Here is a 17,442-nt window from a genome sequence, read left to right as displayed (position 1 = left end):
GGTTTTTCTAAATGCTAAAGAGAAGATAGACAAATAAAAATCTCTTAGTATAGTTAAAGAGAAAAGAATGGACTTTACTACCTTCTTCTACCTCCCTAGGGCTTCTATCTATCCCCACCCTTAGTATTAAGTTCACCACAAACCACCTTACCGCTTTGACATGTCCCACACACGAATACTTTTATCTTCAGAATTGCTGAGGATGAGTTCCTGGCGAGGGTGGAAGACAGCACAGGAGACATTGTTGTAGTGACCTCGGCAAGTATCTACCTCCCAAGCCTTAGATTCTGGTAGGAAGAAAGGAAGAACTAGGTCACCAGAAGTACCCTCTCCCTGCTCTTCTACTATCACTGAAATTGGCTATGAGATGGTGAACTGCTCTCATCCAAATGCTCGGTACCAGAACAAAGAACTGTACCAGTAGCTGTAACTGATGAGTACATTTCCTCCTTCTTTGGTCCCCTCTCAAGTTTCAAATTTCTCTCTACTTCCCTTTTAAAAATTTCTCTTCTTACTCAAACTCTACAATGCCAAACTGCTGTTCTAAAAAGAAAGGAAAGAGGACAGCTTCTATGTTTCAGGATTAACGTGAAGAACAGAATCACACGGGAAGCTTCTCTCTTCTTACCTGCAGATGGTAGGAGAGCATGTCACCAAGTCTAGGGTCCCCAGTTCCCAGGAGTGGAGTGGCTTACTCACCATTCATACGCCAAATCTTCACTTGACGGTCATCGGCCCCAGACACGATAAGAGGCATAGTGGGGTGGAAAGCAGCCCAGTTAACTCCCCGATCATGACCCTGTGTAGAAGTCATGCAGGAGTGAATCTTTTGACATAGCTTTGCAAAAGATAGCTTGCCCACAGTAAATCAATGATTCATGCTAGATGAAAAGAATGCTAGTGTCACTGCTTTTATTCTTGTGCATGAAATCCTGGAATCGTGATTCTCTAAAATTCCGAAATGAAGATGACCATTTCAAGTTGGTCAATATTAACAACTGCATACTGAGATTCACATACCTTCTCTTCTAAAACTCTTTTTGCCTTCACTATATATTACTTTTTCCCCTTTATATACTCTACATTTCAGCCAAACTGGACTATTGGCTATTTCCTAAACTTTGCATGCCATCTCCTCTCCCATGTCTGGAATGTGCTACTTCCTTATCTTTACTTCCTATGATCCTCATCTCCCCTTCAAGGCTCAACTCATGTGACACCTGTTCTATGAAGCTTTCCCTGACACTCTCTTACTTCTCAGTTATCTCCTATCTCTCAGTGTTCACATTGTATCCCCCACTAAAATGTAAGGTCCTTAAGGGTAGAGGTCATTGTTTTTATCTATCTCCATATTATTTAACTGAATTATCCAGTTTTTAATTTTTATATGTAAAATATTTTGTTTCTATAACTAAGGTCACGGACCATGTCTATTTCTTCTTTAGTTCCAAGGTAATACTCAATAAGTATTTACTGAAAGATTGACTGGATTTCTTACAAAAGTCTTGGAAAAAAGTTTAGTTCTGTGATGGCAGGTGGAGACTATGATCTAGTCTCTCCCTTCTTCTCCTTAGATATACACAGTGAAGTAACTATCCCTGACACCAATCTAGTCACTTAATCCCCTTCTGAGGAATCTATACCTAATCATTGGCTCCAGAAACAGTACCTCCAAAACATGTTTTACGACTGCATCCGTTGTCCCAAAGAGATCAACCCCTGTTATTCCCCTCACATCTGACTCCACAGCTCCAGGGGAAAGGTTCTTCTTCCTCAGACCTTTGAGGCATGATGAGTAGGCATGGGGGAAGCAAACATAATGTTACCAAAATAGTAAAGCATCAGAGGTGAGGAGGGCACAGTGATAGACTAACATCTAAGAAAAGGAGGGAAAAAAATCAAAGACAGAGGGAAAAGGAGAAACTATAAGAATATTGATCCAATTCTTTCCTTAAATGTTCAATACAGGCAAGATTACATAAAAAACAATAATATGTCAAAGCTTTGCTTGACAATTCAGCTCTATCATACTTTATAAAAGCAGAGCTTAAAATGGACCTTAGAAACCATCTAGCCCAACACTATCACTCTACAGATGAGAAAGCTGAGGATCATTTGGGTGAAGTGACTTACTCATTGTTATGAAACTACTAAATGGAAGAACTGGGACTTAAATCCAAGTCCTCTCACTCCAAATAAAGTGTTCTCTTCACCTATGATAATATCATGTTGCCTTTCTTTAAGAGATTTTTTTGTCAAATCCCAAATCATCAAAAACTTTTTTTAACTTCAAAAATACAGTTTCTAAAGTGTTATTTTTCCTACACTAGGCTGAGCAGCACTTTTAAATGATCCGTTCCCTTCTATAAACCTCCCTTAATCTTCTTTTCTCACAAAATGGCCTCTGTTTCCAATTATTGAACAATTTGGAAATGTGATCCCAGATAGTGAATCAATTTCACATTATCTATCAAATCTCAAAAATTCCAAAGAGAAAACTCTGTGGGAAGGCCATTGCTCAGAACTTCTTTTTTTCCTCCATTTGTTTTTTGGAGGCAGAGTTAAGCAACTTGCCCAGGATCATACAGCTAGTAAGTGTCCTGAGGCCAAATCTGAACTCAGGTCCTCCTGACTGCAGGGCTCTATCCATTGCACCATCTAGCTGACTGGAATTTTGTAAAGTAGGGATTTTTCAAAGAATTCAAAGAACTTTCAAAACAGTCTCAGAGACTGGGTAAATAAGGTAAAAGCAAGCCTCCTACTAAGGCCTAGAAGCTTGTAGCACTGACCAAATTTATTATTAAGTAGATTATTCAGATTTAAAAGACAGCACTGAAAGGAAAACTAAAGTAACACTATTCTAAAACAAAAGCCATATTTGTATAAGGCCCACATGTACAGCTTACAGGCTGTAAGACACCTATCATTAAAAACCATTCACAGGATTTTTTGTAGTCAAAGACAAGATCAAGATGATTATTATTTAGATAATGCTTTATGATCTTCAAAGAGCCTTCATATTTGCTATTGCATTTGAACTTCATGAGAACACTGAATTAGGAAGAACAGATACTATCACTGCCACTTTACATGAACAAACAGGATAATTAGGGTTAAATTACTTGGTCAAGGACATATTTCTTAAAATTGAAAGAAGTGGTGGGACTACAACTTTCCTCTTCTAACCTAATGCTTTTTTTTTGGAATGACGGCTCTGCAAAACACTCAGCATTCACGAAAACAAAGTATCTTTGAAATCCTTGATATACTGTGCTTTCTGAGATAAAACAGCTAAATTGCTAGAAGTCTAAAATTTAGTAGTTGCAGAAAAACTCAAGTCATTTGAATGGTCATGCGTCTATATATTTTTAAAGAAGTACTAATATTTCTTGCCATACAGACGACCAGATGGGAGCCACAGATAGCCAGGTGAAAAAGATGACAGTTTTATCTTGTCCCCTGGACCTAGCTGAGCAGTGTGAAAAAACTCAAAAGCCAACAGGTTGAGAGAAACAAAGCTAATGCTTTCAAAAATTCTTTCAAGGCTTAATAAACAGATTATCACAGGGAACCTTCCTTTTTGCTTATTCATCCTGTCCCTTTAACAGGATCTGTCAGCTTTCTTTAATGATCCTGATGCATGAAACAGAATCAAAGGAAAGCACAAAGATAGACAGCTGGGAGGAACTTCGCCTCCAATAAGCATCAACAAATACATTAAAAGGGAAAGCTCTATGACAGAGTGGAAGCCTTTGTTGCACTTGCATGTAATGACCCAGGAAAGGGGGAGGGGAAAAATGGACAGATGAATAGTGACAGGCAGTGAAAAGAAACTCGGAAAAGAAATACTTGAGCCTTTGACAAGTCACTCACTAAGACTGAACGACAGATGGAAAATTTCTGCAGCAGCTACACAAATCCAGAGGGAGGAGTAGACACACTCAGAACGGACCAGTATGGTGCACTCTCCAAATGGGGGGTGAAGGTGGGGGATGGAGGAAGGAATGAGGATATTTCTGGCATCTGATTAAGAGACATTTAGCACAGAGGCATTCTGAAGACTGAGATTAGTTACATGAGCTTGGCACGCAAACGGTTAAGCACATAAAAGAATTAAAATATTAGTTCACTCAAAGCTCAAGCTGCAGAAATAGCCAATTTTCCCTGATAAGGTATTGAAAAGGTTTATTTGTATTAACCAGAAGTTTTTGCTAAGCTGATGCCCTGAAAGATTCAAATTCTTAGAAAGAAATTAGATTGCACTGGAGACAAGTCTTCTCCTGAGGTTAAATAAGGTAAATAAAGTCTTGCTGTCAAAGCCATTCCATGTTTTCAATCAAGGGGCTAACCTCCTTTTTCAAGATGGAGACTCAGAAAAATTTTCAATCAAGTTATTGTTCCCAGAATCAGAAGTCACGAGTTGTTGCCTAAATATTAACATCATTAGCTCTAGAAAAGTCCCAGTTCCTAGTAGTATGAAGCTAACCTGTTCACCTACGCTTGGTGCTCCCTTGAATAAAAACGAAAAGTAGTACTGAAGTCTAGAAGGCTCTGGAAAAGGGGAGGAACTTGGGCAAGAGTCCAACCATAGAGCTCACTCTTCCTCTTGGGTTAAGAGATTATTGGGAATGAAGAGAAAACAGAAGCTACTTTGCAAACTTTAGGCACAAACTGGAGGATGGTAAGGGGGAACATTAGTACCAAAGCTAGCAAAAGATTTCTCACTGCCATAGATATCCATTAGGTTATGACCCAGCTGTCCATGCACTGCACGTTGCTGGGAGCCCACACACACCACCACCAGGGTTAAGCCACCTCTTTCTCTCTTTTTTCAGACACAGGGTCCCTAACTTTGGTGGAGAAATGGTCTCTCCCCACTAAAGCTAAAGAAAATGAGTACCAATAATCTGGGCTTCCATACCCAAAAGCCAAGTGGTTATTTTGCATTCTAACTGCCCCAACTTGGTTTAGCTTGGCCCCAGGGAACAGACTATGCTGGCACCAGGCAGTATGTGCAATGCCCCTTTGGGGCGAGCAGAGCTGAGCTCTAAATGACCATCCCAGAAACCACTAGAACAGGGTGGGCTAGGTTCCAATCCTATTTGGCTCCTGTATCCTCAGAGAGAAAGAGAGAGGCGGGGGCAGGGAGTATGTGTGGTGGAAAGCTGCAGCTAGGTTACTGGGAGAATGGATATTAAATTCCCCCATGTTGGCAGTGAGGAGAGGACATAGGCTCCGACAGCCTCATAGTGCCTATGCCTAGCTCCTCCTGTTGGCATGGCTGGTCCTGCGTCTGGGTAATGTACTTCAAATGGCACAATCAGTCTGGTGGAAAACTGCAATGGCAAATGTTGCTCCAACCTCACCCTACCTCCAGCTAGTATCAGTCTTTTGTAGGAGACTTTCTACCAGTCCTGACCCCAAATCTTGCAGAAACTTCAACAGAGCCTGCAGAATCTGCAAGCGGTACTCTTAAAACTCTGCTTCCCTGGCTTGCGTTACATGATACATCTAGTCTTTAAAGAACTGAAATGGGCAAAATTCCAAATTATGCATTGGGGGTGCCAGCTTCTTCTCAACTTGCTCTGGTTGTTGCTATTTCCTAACAGCTGGAGTAGCAGTAAGTACTCCCTTGCTTCAGCACACCCTGCTGCCAGTCTGCAGAGCAGCTGGGAGAGGGTGAGCTAGTCCTCACGACTACAGAATACGTAGGCTGCTTACTTAGCCTGAAGGACTTGGGCAAGGACCCTTAGGAAGCTTTTCCCTTTAATTGCAGGACAGGGGACACTGTTCCATAGTCCCTGACTCTTTCTACCACTGCCCCTTTATAGCATGGAATCTCTAAGGATCTTCAGGAGCCCTAGAGCTCCAGAGATAAAGTAATACAAAGAGATATTCCAGAGAGTTGACAGAAGTAATTAGGCAGATAGCCTTGGCATTTGGATCTGTAGCTTCTGATTCTACCCACAAAACAAAACTCTTTTCATACATCCAACACTGTTTCTTTTCCTTTCCCCATATGTATTTTCTGTCTAATTTGGAAAGCAAATTCTATGGGTAGAGATTATATCCAAATTGAAACGCCATCTAAATTAAATTAGTACCTCAAAGCAAAGATATGTATGTTATGAAATGGAATAATGATTAGCACAACTACCCCAAAACTCTGAACTGTCAAATTTCTCATCTTAGAGGACTTTCCTCTGCCTGTGAATGGCTTGACAAAAAGGTATTCCGAAGATCAAAATTCATCTCTACAATGTTAGAAAAACATTCTCACACTAGGGGCTTTCTCTTCTTGGAACAGGAAGACAAGATCTAGGAGTCTTGCTTCCCTGTACTGTTACACTAAATTATTTTCTCAACTGACATGAATTTTGCTGTTGTTTCCCTAGTGTGATTCATGATAACTGCTATTCCTAATGGAATTCAAGTTTTTTCTGAAAGCTGATTTATCTGAAACCAAATTTCCTTCAGAATCAGGACTATGAGTATTTCCAAATAATTGCTTCTCTCAGGGATTATTATCCACTGACATTTAACACCATCAAAGCTGATTCTGGATAATGAGGCCTCTAAAAAAGGTGCTGATATTTCTCAAATCAGTCCCCAGTGTTCCTTTTCCAAGAAAAGCGTTTTCACTGGTTTGGGCAATTGCAGTTTTCCATCAAGTTTGATCATACTATCCCCTGAACTTGGGTAGCTCACCAGAAATATCCCAAACACGAACAGTCTGGTCCAGGCTAGCTGATACCACCAGGTCTTCTGAAGGGTGGAATTGAGCACACATTACATAGTGGTTGTGTCCTGTTAGCACACTGTAAGAAAATGAGAAAACAAGTCAAAAAGACATTCAGATACTCTTAAATTGAATACCATTCCCCACAGATAAGGATCACAGATGCTTCTCTTACTATGTTTTGGGCCTTTACTGATAGGTTTTACTACTCTTTACTGTCTAAATATTGCTGATTCCAGAGAACTGTATTATCTTCAAACAAAATGTATCTTTTTCAAGCATCAGCGCAAATTAAAGATACTTGAAACTATAGCAATAACCTAGGTATACATTGCAGGTACCCCAAATATAACTGCAGTACTTCACATTGGGAAATAATTGATAGATTTTTGTGGGACATCTCTCCCAAAGGCAATCACTTCAAAGTGGTCAAGTGTAACCCTCTCAACATCTTACGGAAAATTCCACATAGGATTCTAGCCAAAAATATAGATAGATCATAATATGCCTAGACCCCAGCACAAGGACTTGACAGTTAAAAAAAAAATGGAAGAACAGCTCATATTCACTGTTCTAAAAGCTTCACAAGATGCCCCAACTATCTCGAAAGTTAATAACTGAATCACCACAAAGTCTTCGGCTGTGATCTTCCTAATGTGACCTACTGTTATGATTTCACTTTAGAATACATTTGCTTAGCTGTTGTGCTAAACCCTGTCACCCATCTAAAAAAAAAAAGAAAAAAAAAGATGCCAAACATTCACTAATGAGCTTCCATATATAGCTAAAATTCTTTATTTTTACATTCTGAAAATACAATCAGTAATTAACTAATATTACATAATCCCCTTGGGAAGAATGATATTAATACACTCTATAATGTTGCAGATTAAAGTATTGAGGAGGCTGAAGGCCCCTCAATCCTCTGCCTCCTATATTACCAGACACACGTCCTGGACTGCCAGTTCCATACACGGATGGTCTGATCATCTGAGGCACTCAGAATCCAAGGATATTCCTGAAAGATATTCCAGAAACATGGATTTATTATGCAACTCCTATTATTTTTCTTATTATTCTGGGTTCACTCCAATGACTAAGGTTTTAATTATATTTACTAGGAGCCACTAAAGCTTTGGGCAAACATGCTAGTACTCCAAGGGACTGGACACAGTATGGAGACTCCTCTCCTATGTACTTATAGTTTGTATTACATTTAGCACTTTTAGAGTATAAGACAGTGGAATACAGATGTAAAAGGGAGTTAGGATTGGTTTAGGATGAATTTCCATACACAGTGATTAGCACTACTAACAAGAATGCAATTTCAAGAATTGTTAATAAAAATTGGCCAGCCCATAAAGCACTTCCAGTGTCTGCTTTCCCACCAGAAAGATACAAGTGTTGTCATTCCTTGCCTGACATTTATAATTTAATCACATAGTAGGCACTTAATAAACATTTAATGAATGACTGGTTAAGCACCTACTACGTGTGAGCACTTTATAGATTATCTTACTGGAGCCTCACAACATATCTATACGGTAGATACCACAAATGTTATCATTCCTTCTTCACAGATCAGGAAACTTGAGGGTCAAAGGGGCTAATGCAGATAGTAAATGCCAGAGGTGGGATTCAAATCCAGGTCTTTCTAACTCCAACCCTAGAACTCTGTCCACTACACAATGTAATATACAAGGTAATCTGAAGAGTGAAAATGCACTAACAATTGCCTTGAAGGAAGTTATAGATTCTAAGAGGTAGTGGTAAGGAGGGAATAGGTTTCAGATATTAGGAAAGAGAATGATGAGGTAGAAGGGCAGCTAATAGATTAGTTTGGCTAGAACACTGCATGCATGAAGTAGAATGAAATAATTCTAGAAAGATAGGTGGGAGCCGAACATGGTAACTTGCTCTAAACAAGGGACTATGTAATTTTTTTTCATTCAAGCGTGAAAATTCAAGTGTGTTAATCTTTTTGCATGACTTCCTAGATTATTTTAATGAGCATTATTATTAGTCTTGAATGTTTCAGTTGTCATTTACCTTATCCTACTTACTTTCTCAAACTGTTTTTCAATGAAATCGCAGGACTAGAAAGAACTTTTAGGAAATCATCTAATCTACCCCATAGGTAGGACTTCAGTTATCAATACTGAAATTATTTAGTCAGAACTATGTCCCTCTTTCTCAGTACGCCTTTGTCTTGGGAGGAAGCAGCAAAAACTATTAAGATACATAATTTTTAAATAATTGCCATAAACAAATATGCATTTGAAAAGTTACACTGCAATACAACTTTCTGACATAAGATTAGCATACAGATTCCTTTTTTTGGCTTTCAAAGTTGGCAGGTCCAAATCAAATTCTCATTGCTTCCTTAAATGAGAACTGTTTCGGTAAGAATAGTGAGAAATAAACACAATCCTGGATTCTTCCTTTTGCAGAAGAAATTGGGGTAGCAAGAGAATCAACTCCATTACAATGACTCTAGCAAAGATGAAGATTCAGTTATGCTCAAACACTGCTCCTTTTTATTAACAGCTAATGAACTCTTAAAGATGTTTATGTGGGAGACTCCTGTATGGGAAATAACAGACAAATGTTCTAAAAACACGGGTACTGCAAATACTCACATGATGAAAAAATGTGGTACGGATATAATCCAGGTGCCCAAGTAATGTGAACAGACAGCGCCGAAGTTTGTAATTCCAGACCTAGGTGGAAGAGAGAAGTCAACAAAGACCCAGCAATACCACTTCTAAGGCTGTATCCCAAAGAGATCATACAAATAGGAAAAGGACCCACACGTACAAAAATATTTATAGCAACTCTTTTTGTAGTGGCAAAGAATTGGAAATTGAGGGGATGCCTATGAACTGGGGAATGGCTAAAAAAGTTGTGGTATATGAATGTAATGAAATACTATTGTGCTATAAGAAATGATGAGCAGACTTGACTGGATGGACTTATATGAACTGATGCTGAGGGAAGCAGAACCAAAACGTTGTACACAGTTATAGACACAGTGTGTGATGACTAACTTTGATAGACTTGGCTCTTCTCAGGCTCTAAGACAACTCCAAAAGACTCATGATGGAAAATACTATCCACATCCAGAGAAAGAATTAGAGTCTGAATGCAGATTGAAGCAAACTATTTGCTCTCTCTTTTTTGTTTTGTTTCTTCTTTCTCGTGGTTCATTTCATTGGTTATAATTCTTCTTTGCAATGACTAATGTGAAAGTATGCTGAATGTGAATATATATGTAGAGCCTATGCTGGATTGCATGCTGTCTGGCGGGGGAGGGGTGGTAGGGGGAGAAAATTTGGAACTAAAAAGTTTGTGGAACTGAATGATGTAAACTAAACATAAATTAATTTAAAAGAAAAAAAGTCAACAAAGAATGTCTGTGGAATATGTGGACACCAAGACTCCTAGATATCTACTACTGGAGTTTCAAGTTTCCCAACATATTTATGTGACCTTATCTTCTTACATTTTGAGTCACTCTAGGAAGTATGATTGAGGACGAAGTCGAAGAAGTAGATAGAAATCTTCAGAGGACATTTTAGGTCCTCCTAGGGAAGCTAGAGAGGAGAGGAACAACAAAATCTGGGGACCTTCTCAGAGATGGAAAAGTATTTCCTCTATCTGGAGAACTAATCCTTTGAATAATGTAGAATGAAAATATTTATACAATACTTTTTGTAGTAAGAAAGAACTAGAAAAGTAGGTATCCACTAACTGGAGAAGTGACTGAACAAATTATGATTTATGTATGAATTTTCTTTTTTTTTTTTAAATGTTGGAAATATTTTATTTTTATATTTTCTTCAGTAATAACTCCATTATTCCCTCTTCTCTACTCAAGAACCATTCCTTTTAGCAAAGAGTAAAAAAAAGAAAAAAGTTTAAGAAAACTAAAGCATCAATTGAGTCTGACAGTAGATGCAATATTCCATACTCATAATTACTCATGGCTGCATGAAGCATATATTCTCATCTTTTCTTTGAGGCTAAACTTATTCATTACAATCATGCAGCATTCTGTGTCTTTTTGTGTGTGTGCTCTCTCCATTTACATAGTCTTTATTGCTTTCCTGATCTTGCTTGCTTCATAGCCTATCAGTTCATTTAAAGATTATTATGCCATGAGAAATGGCAAATACAAAGAATTCCAAAAAGTCTGGGAAGACTTATTTGAAGCGATACAAAGCAAAATCATCAGTCTAGTACGCAAATTACACAACAACCACAATAATATAAAGGAAATCATCATTAAAAGACTAGACTTGTGATCAATGCAGTGACCAATCATGACTCAAGGGAATTGAATCCACAGGGGATATCACTTCAGACATTTCAAAAAGCAGGTTGTTTGGTTTTGCCTGACAATGCTTATTTTTTTAAGGCTGGGAGGTGGCAGGGAGGGGGCATGGAAGGAGATGAGAGGGAAGGGTGGTTCCCAAAGGGAGGACAGAGGAAGTAAGGAGTCACTGGGAAGTAATAGAGATATAAAAGAAGACTACTAGTAAAACACTGAAGAGTTAAAAACAAAAACCAAACCTTTAAGATGAGGTATTGACCCAAGCTTCAACATGACATTCCTTCCCATCAGCACGACACAGGGCCCTTTTCTCCCAATCCATCAGGGCTCCCAAAACTCAACCCATTTGGGGCAATAACACCATGTACAAGTGTAACCCAGCAGAGAATGTAGCATATAGCAGATAACTCAAAGAAACTCAGAGTGCCTCACACTGATACCATTTTTAAATCTTTAATTTGATGAAAGATGGTGCAGATATTCATACTTTCACACTCTCACTTTAGAAAGTGAAATATCATCTGCCTACAGGAAGCACAGACTCTGCTGTATACAGAGAATAGTAAAAGCTTCTATTTAAATAGTATTTTAACACTTGCAAAGTACACTGCATAGACGTTATCTTACTGGAGCCTCACAACAAATTTATGAGGTAGACACTAGCAAGGTTATCATCCTAGCTTCACAGATGAGGAAATTGAAGGTCAAAAGGGCTAGGACTTGTCCATGCTCATACAGCTAGTAAGTGCCAGGGGTAGGATTCAAACACGTCTTCCTGACTCTAAGACTAGTGTTCTATCCACTACATCATGTAAATATGAGGCAATCTGAAGAGTGAATAAGCACTAACAATTTGCCTTCAAGGAAATTACAGATACTAAGAATACTTGTGCTTATAAGCTTTGGTATTTCCTGACAAGTGTTCTTTCAGATTCCCCAAAATATCAAAACCCTTAAGTCCATTGGATTGGTAGCGATTTAACCATTTGCTTAATTTTTGCCTTTATCTCACCTCTTTGGAAAAAAAGAGTAATAGGGAGTGAAGAACTCCATATAGGTAATTGTGTCCTAATTAACTGAAGCTTTCTTCTAAAAATGCTAACCTGTTACATTTTAATTCTTTTTGATGAAATTTCTTCCAAAATGTCAAACCCTTTCCCTTTTTCTAAACTGCACATACTAAATATAATTAATTTGTTCTTGAAAAGCCAAGATCTTTATTATGAATATAAATGATTGCAATGTGGCCTACTGAAATGAATAGAGCCATTGATCCTACATGAAATGGACCAGGTCCGTAGTGCTGGAAAAAAAAACCAAAACAAAACAGAAAACAAGTCTGCTTTCTAATCAGTCAGGAGGCATTTATTAAGCACTTAAAATATGCCAGGCAATGCACTGAGTCTATAGTTCTTCTGTCTCACGCTGTCACATCTATCATCGGTCATAGTTTTTTTTTCTCTTTGGTGTTTGAGCAGTACTTTGTTTGCATCTCTTTTATGAATTTGCCATATTCTCTTCTATTATTATTAATGTGTATATGTTGTATCACTCTTTTAGAATCTAATTTTCATGAGGAGAGGAACCATATTTTATTGAATTTTTGTATATTTCTGATTTAAAAGTGCTCAGCACATAGTATACGCATAACAGATGTTTGCTGAGTTAAACTATTGTTCTGTGTCTTGCTGCTATAATTTGGGGACTGAGGGTGGCCCTGCCTATCCTACAGAGTAAAGTACTTAATTCTGTCAATAACTTTGGGTCAACTATTAACGGTTCACATCTTTTCCACTTATTTCAAGGTTTACAGCTGCCTCCCTGCTAGTTCAGGTTGCCAGAAGTAAGATGTTCAGCTAAGTGAGATATCCCTGTGCCTCCCACCACTCCCAATCTTCCCATATTCTGTTGATTTTCCCCAGACCATGTTCTCTCTACCTTGATCTTATAATCATCTCCTCCAGACACGAACAATGGCTGTTGTTTGTGGAAGTCAATGCCTCGTACAGGACCTAGCAAAGTGAGGTAGTAGTGGAGTATGAAGAAACCAGAGAAAATATGTTAAAGGAGTTATAAATGTCTACCCTCCAGGAAAATTCCTATTTAGTAGTACATAGGCCCACTAAACCATCACCTTTTTCTATCCTGTTTAATCCCAAAGAATTTAAATTTAAGTGACTTTCTGATTATGAGTGACAACAGATGGATGGTCACAAATGCTACACTGGAATCTACAAAATACGAAATGAAGGCCTCTAGTGCATTGGAAAGATTCTCTACAGACTTTACAGGAAAACAGGGTTGAGAATTGTGAAGGTTAAGATGGGCTCAGATTTATGCTGGTGGACGGAGGGATAATAATATGAGATAATAATAATAATGAGAGCTGACATTTAAATAATACTTTAAGATTTTAAAGCAGTTTACCTACATTATTTGATCACAACTCTGTGAGGTAGATTACGCAGGTATATTATTCCCATTTTTAGATGGGAAAATTAAGATTCAGAGAGGTTAAATAACTTGCCTACCATTCCACAGATAAATAATGTCACAGCCAGTATCTGAAGACAGGTCTCACCTGTCATTTCAAGTCCAGCTCTCTTTCCATTACACTATGGTGCCTCTCAAATTACCCACAATAAAGAAGTCACAGGTCCACTGAAATTTTGAAGTTGGATGTTATAACCATCCTTAGACTTACTCTTTTTTGCATCCTAGACTCCTTTTGCAATCTGGTGAAGCCTCTCAACCCCTCTCAAATGTTATTTTTAAAGGAATGAAATAAGATGCACAGGATTACAAAGGAAATCAATTACATTAAAATATACATATTGAAATATTTTCTTGAAAAGGTATATGGACTCCAGATTAAAACCCCCTCCTCTGGAACTCATTCTCTTACCATCGTGCTCATCAAATTTGTCAATGAGGGTACACATTCGGTAATCCCACAGCTGGATGACTCCATTGTGAAGACTAGTCAAAATCCAGGGTCGTTTGGGGTGAAAGCTGAGTCCTGGGAAGAATGACATAGTGAACCACAATGAGACAGGCTCAATGCCTCAAGCTCCTAACAATTCAGACATGAAAGAAGTCATTTGATCCTCAAATTTCATGTTAACTTACTCTTGCCAATCAGATGAAGAGTACCTCTTCTCACTCCCAGAAAATGAAAACTCTAAATTCTTTATGGAAAGAAATCAATGCATCTCAGAATCCTAGAATTTCAAATTTGGAATGTACCTTAGAGATAATCTAATCCAACATATACTTCACCTAGAATCACTTCTGTAATAGCCCCAAGTGATCATTCAGCCTAGAGATGGAATCCAATTCTAAGGCAACTCATTTCACTTTTTGTCAGCTCTAATTGTTTTGAAATGTTTCCTTATGTCAAGTCAATCTGCCTCTCTGAAACATCTACCTGCTGATCCAAGTTTTGCCCTGTGAGATCAAAGACACAGCTATGCAAATACTTGGAGTAGTTATTATGTCCTCCCTAAATCTTCTCTTCTCCAGAGTAAATATCCTCAGTTCCTTCAATTGGTCATCATGCAGTCCTTCAACTCCTCTAGATGCTGTACAGCTTATAAGTACCTTCTTAAAATTTAGTGACCAAAAGGAACACAATACTCTAGATGTGATCTCAGCATGTCATAGTACAGCAGGATTATAACCTTCATTCTGTACATTATACCTCTTAATGCTGCCTCAAATACCAATAGTTTTTAAGCCACAATATCACACCATTAACTCATACTTGGTTTGCAATGCATTAAACACTCAAGATCTTAATCAAAACTGTCAACTAGTCATGTCTTTTTTCCATCTTCAACTTGTAATGGTGATTTTTTGAATTTAAGACTTCATATTTTTCTTATGCAAATTAGCTGTATTAGATTAAGTCCAACATTCCAGACTGTCAATATCTTTTTGGATACTGCTATCAATTTGAACTTATTTGACTTACCTGTGATGAATTTATAAGGAAATATAGGTTACGTCTTTTATAATGTAGCAGCATTATGAATGGGTTTGAAAGTTACTGACAGACCAACTTTTATTGTGTGATACATCCTGTACTTAATACACTAATAAGCATTTATCAAGTGCTTGAACTATCCTAAGTACTGGGGATATAAATATAAAAGATAATCCTTGTTCTCAAGAAACTTTTATTTTAATAGGGGAAGCAAACTATTGACAGCCAAGTAACTACAGCATATATACAAAATAAATACAAAGTGATGGAGAAGAAGGAGAAGATACTTAGAACAGGGTAATCGGGAAAGATTTATTGAAAGAAGTGCTACCTGAGCTGAACCTTGAAGGAAGCCAGGGGTTCTATGAATGGAAGTGAGAGTGAACATTCTAGTCAAGGGAAGAGCCAATATAAAGGCACAGAGATGAGAGATACAACACTATGTACCAAGTACAGCAAGTCTAAAGCACAGAATGTGCTGTAATAGGCAGGAGAGGATAAGCTGTTCTCTCTTTTAATTTCACCTTTTTCAGAGAAGTCAAAAGACAGTTATATTTTAACTCTCATTTATTCAGAAACTAAGCCTTTGGGGAACAGATGGTTTGCTTATGGTCATAACATAAGAGTTGAACACTCGGACATGGAATTTCTACCTACAATTCCTTCTCTAGAAGTCATAACTGTAACCAAGGGCTTCTGTACAAAAGTTCTTGTAACACTTGTTTGTTCAGAATATCTTCTATTCTCCTACTACTAACACCTTGCTACCCAAGGTCACAGAAAAACCTTAAATGTACTTTATGATAATCAAGATCTTCATAAGAACCTGATAAACTAGGAATGACTTTTTATAGTTCCAGCTCTTACTAAACCTAAAAGATGGGATTTGATTTTCAATGTCCTTGCAGAGTTTACTCCTCTACCTTTTCCTTCCTCTTCAGATTTTATTGAGGAATCCCTGACAGAGTCCCAGGAAGCATACCCTTCCCTTCCCATCTCCATACCTAGTCAGTCTTTATGTTTCAGAGTACAGACATAAAGAGGGGAAGGAATAAGCATTTGTATAGTGCCAACTATGTGCCAGGCACTGTGCTAAGTACTTTTTACAAATATTATCTCATTTGATCCTTACAACAACCCTTCAAGGTGTTGTTGTCTCCATTATGCAGATGAGAAAACTGAGGCAATCGGAGGTTGAATGACTTGCCCAGAGTAACACAGCTAGCAAGTATCTGAAGCCACATTTGAACTCAGGTCTTTCCTGATTTCAGGCCCAGGGCTCTATCCACTGCACCACCAGCAGCCTCTAACAAGGTTAGTCTGGGGACAAAAGAGATTGATGAAGACGAAGGGGTGGGAATAGTGCAGCCTCTAAAAGTAGAAGTAATTAGTCCTCCTTGTCTCCCAAAAGGTACCTGACAGGAGCAGGTAGGTGAGAATACGATCAGAATCCAGAACCCAAGAACTATATCCATGATACTTAGTTTAGATACATTAAAAGAAGGCTTGACAGAGAGAGGGAGACCAATATTTCTGCGAGACATTGAGGGATGTGTAAGAACTGGTAAACTCTTAGCAGTATTATCCTGTCCATATTTCACCTTTTCAGAAATATCAAAAAGAAAAAAATGACAACTCTCATTTACGGCCAAGGAAAGCCTAGGGAGGGGAAAGCGGGCGTGTGTGTACCCAAGGGGATTGGGGACGGTGGGGAGTCAGGGATCCGGGAAGGAAGAAAGGTCTATCAATTAACCAAACTACTTAGGTGGCACTAAGGGCCTACTATGTGACAGTGCCAGGCGCTGGGGTGTAGAAAAGACACAAATTAGAAGGCAGTCTGTGCCCGCGAGGAGCTTACATTCCAATAGAATGGGATGTGATCACAGGTAAGTCAATAGGGAATACGAATCTTCTTCCCCACCCCCCATACATTTGCGCCGGGGAAGGTGTTCTGGATAACGAAGGTACCCGGGAATGGGGGAGAGGAGAGAAAAGGGGGGGCGTAATAAAACGGGTCGGATCTGTAAGAGGGAGTGGGGGAAAACCCAGGGATCACAAACGTCCCTCTCCTTCCAGGCCGACTCCGACTCGTTCCCCTCAGGCCCCAGATTTCTCACCGCTCTTCCTCCCGTTACCCCTCCCCCCAGGGCGAAGGCACCCCCTCAGCGGCCACACCCCTACCCAGTCCTCGGGTTGCTCGTCCCTTCCTCCCCACCTTTGACTCGCGCACTCTTGGTCTCGAATTTGGTCAGCATCTTTGTCCGCCCCAACCCAGGCCCCGGCTTCGGCTTCGGCTCCGGCTCCCGCGGCGGGCCAAAGCGCAGCCCAACTCGCCCCGGTCTCCTCCACGTCAGCACCGCCCCACAGCCGCAGCCGGAAGCGCTC

General features: G+C 39.1%; 1 protein-coding gene across 1 annotated transcript in view; it reads right to left on the bottom strand.

Annotated features, from left to right (window-relative positions):
- The window catches only part of COPA (COPI coat complex subunit alpha), a 38,108-nt gene extending 20,672 nt beyond the window's left edge, over positions 1–17,436 (bottom strand). Inside the window, exons 1-9 of the mRNA XM_036753796.1 lie at positions 17,273–17,436; positions 13,978–14,091; positions 13,011–13,084; positions 9,379–9,459; positions 7,681–7,757; positions 6,709–6,818; positions 1,670–1,779; positions 700–799; positions 152–287 (exon numbers count right to left, since the gene is read on the bottom strand). Of these exons, the coding sequence (XP_036609691.1) occupies positions 152–287; positions 700–799; positions 1,670–1,779; positions 6,709–6,818; positions 7,681–7,757; positions 9,379–9,459; positions 13,011–13,084; positions 13,978–14,091; positions 17,273–17,312 (842 nt within the window). The 5' untranslated portion in view covers positions 17,313–17,436. The remainder of the gene's footprint in view (positions 1–151; positions 288–699; positions 800–1,669; positions 1,780–6,708; positions 6,819–7,680; positions 7,758–9,378; positions 9,460–13,010; positions 13,085–13,977; positions 14,092–17,272) is intronic.
- Positions 17,437–17,442: the final 6 nt, after the last annotated feature.

This window comes from Trichosurus vulpecula, chromosome 4, assembly GCF_011100635.1.
Source record: "Trichosurus vulpecula isolate mTriVul1 chromosome 4, mTriVul1.pri, whole genome shotgun sequence".
Taxonomy (NCBI): domain Eukaryota; kingdom Metazoa; phylum Chordata; class Mammalia; order Diprotodontia; family Phalangeridae; genus Trichosurus; species Trichosurus vulpecula.
The sequence above is the reverse complement of the archived record's forward strand: the minus strand, read 5'-3'. Positions and strand labels throughout refer to the sequence as shown.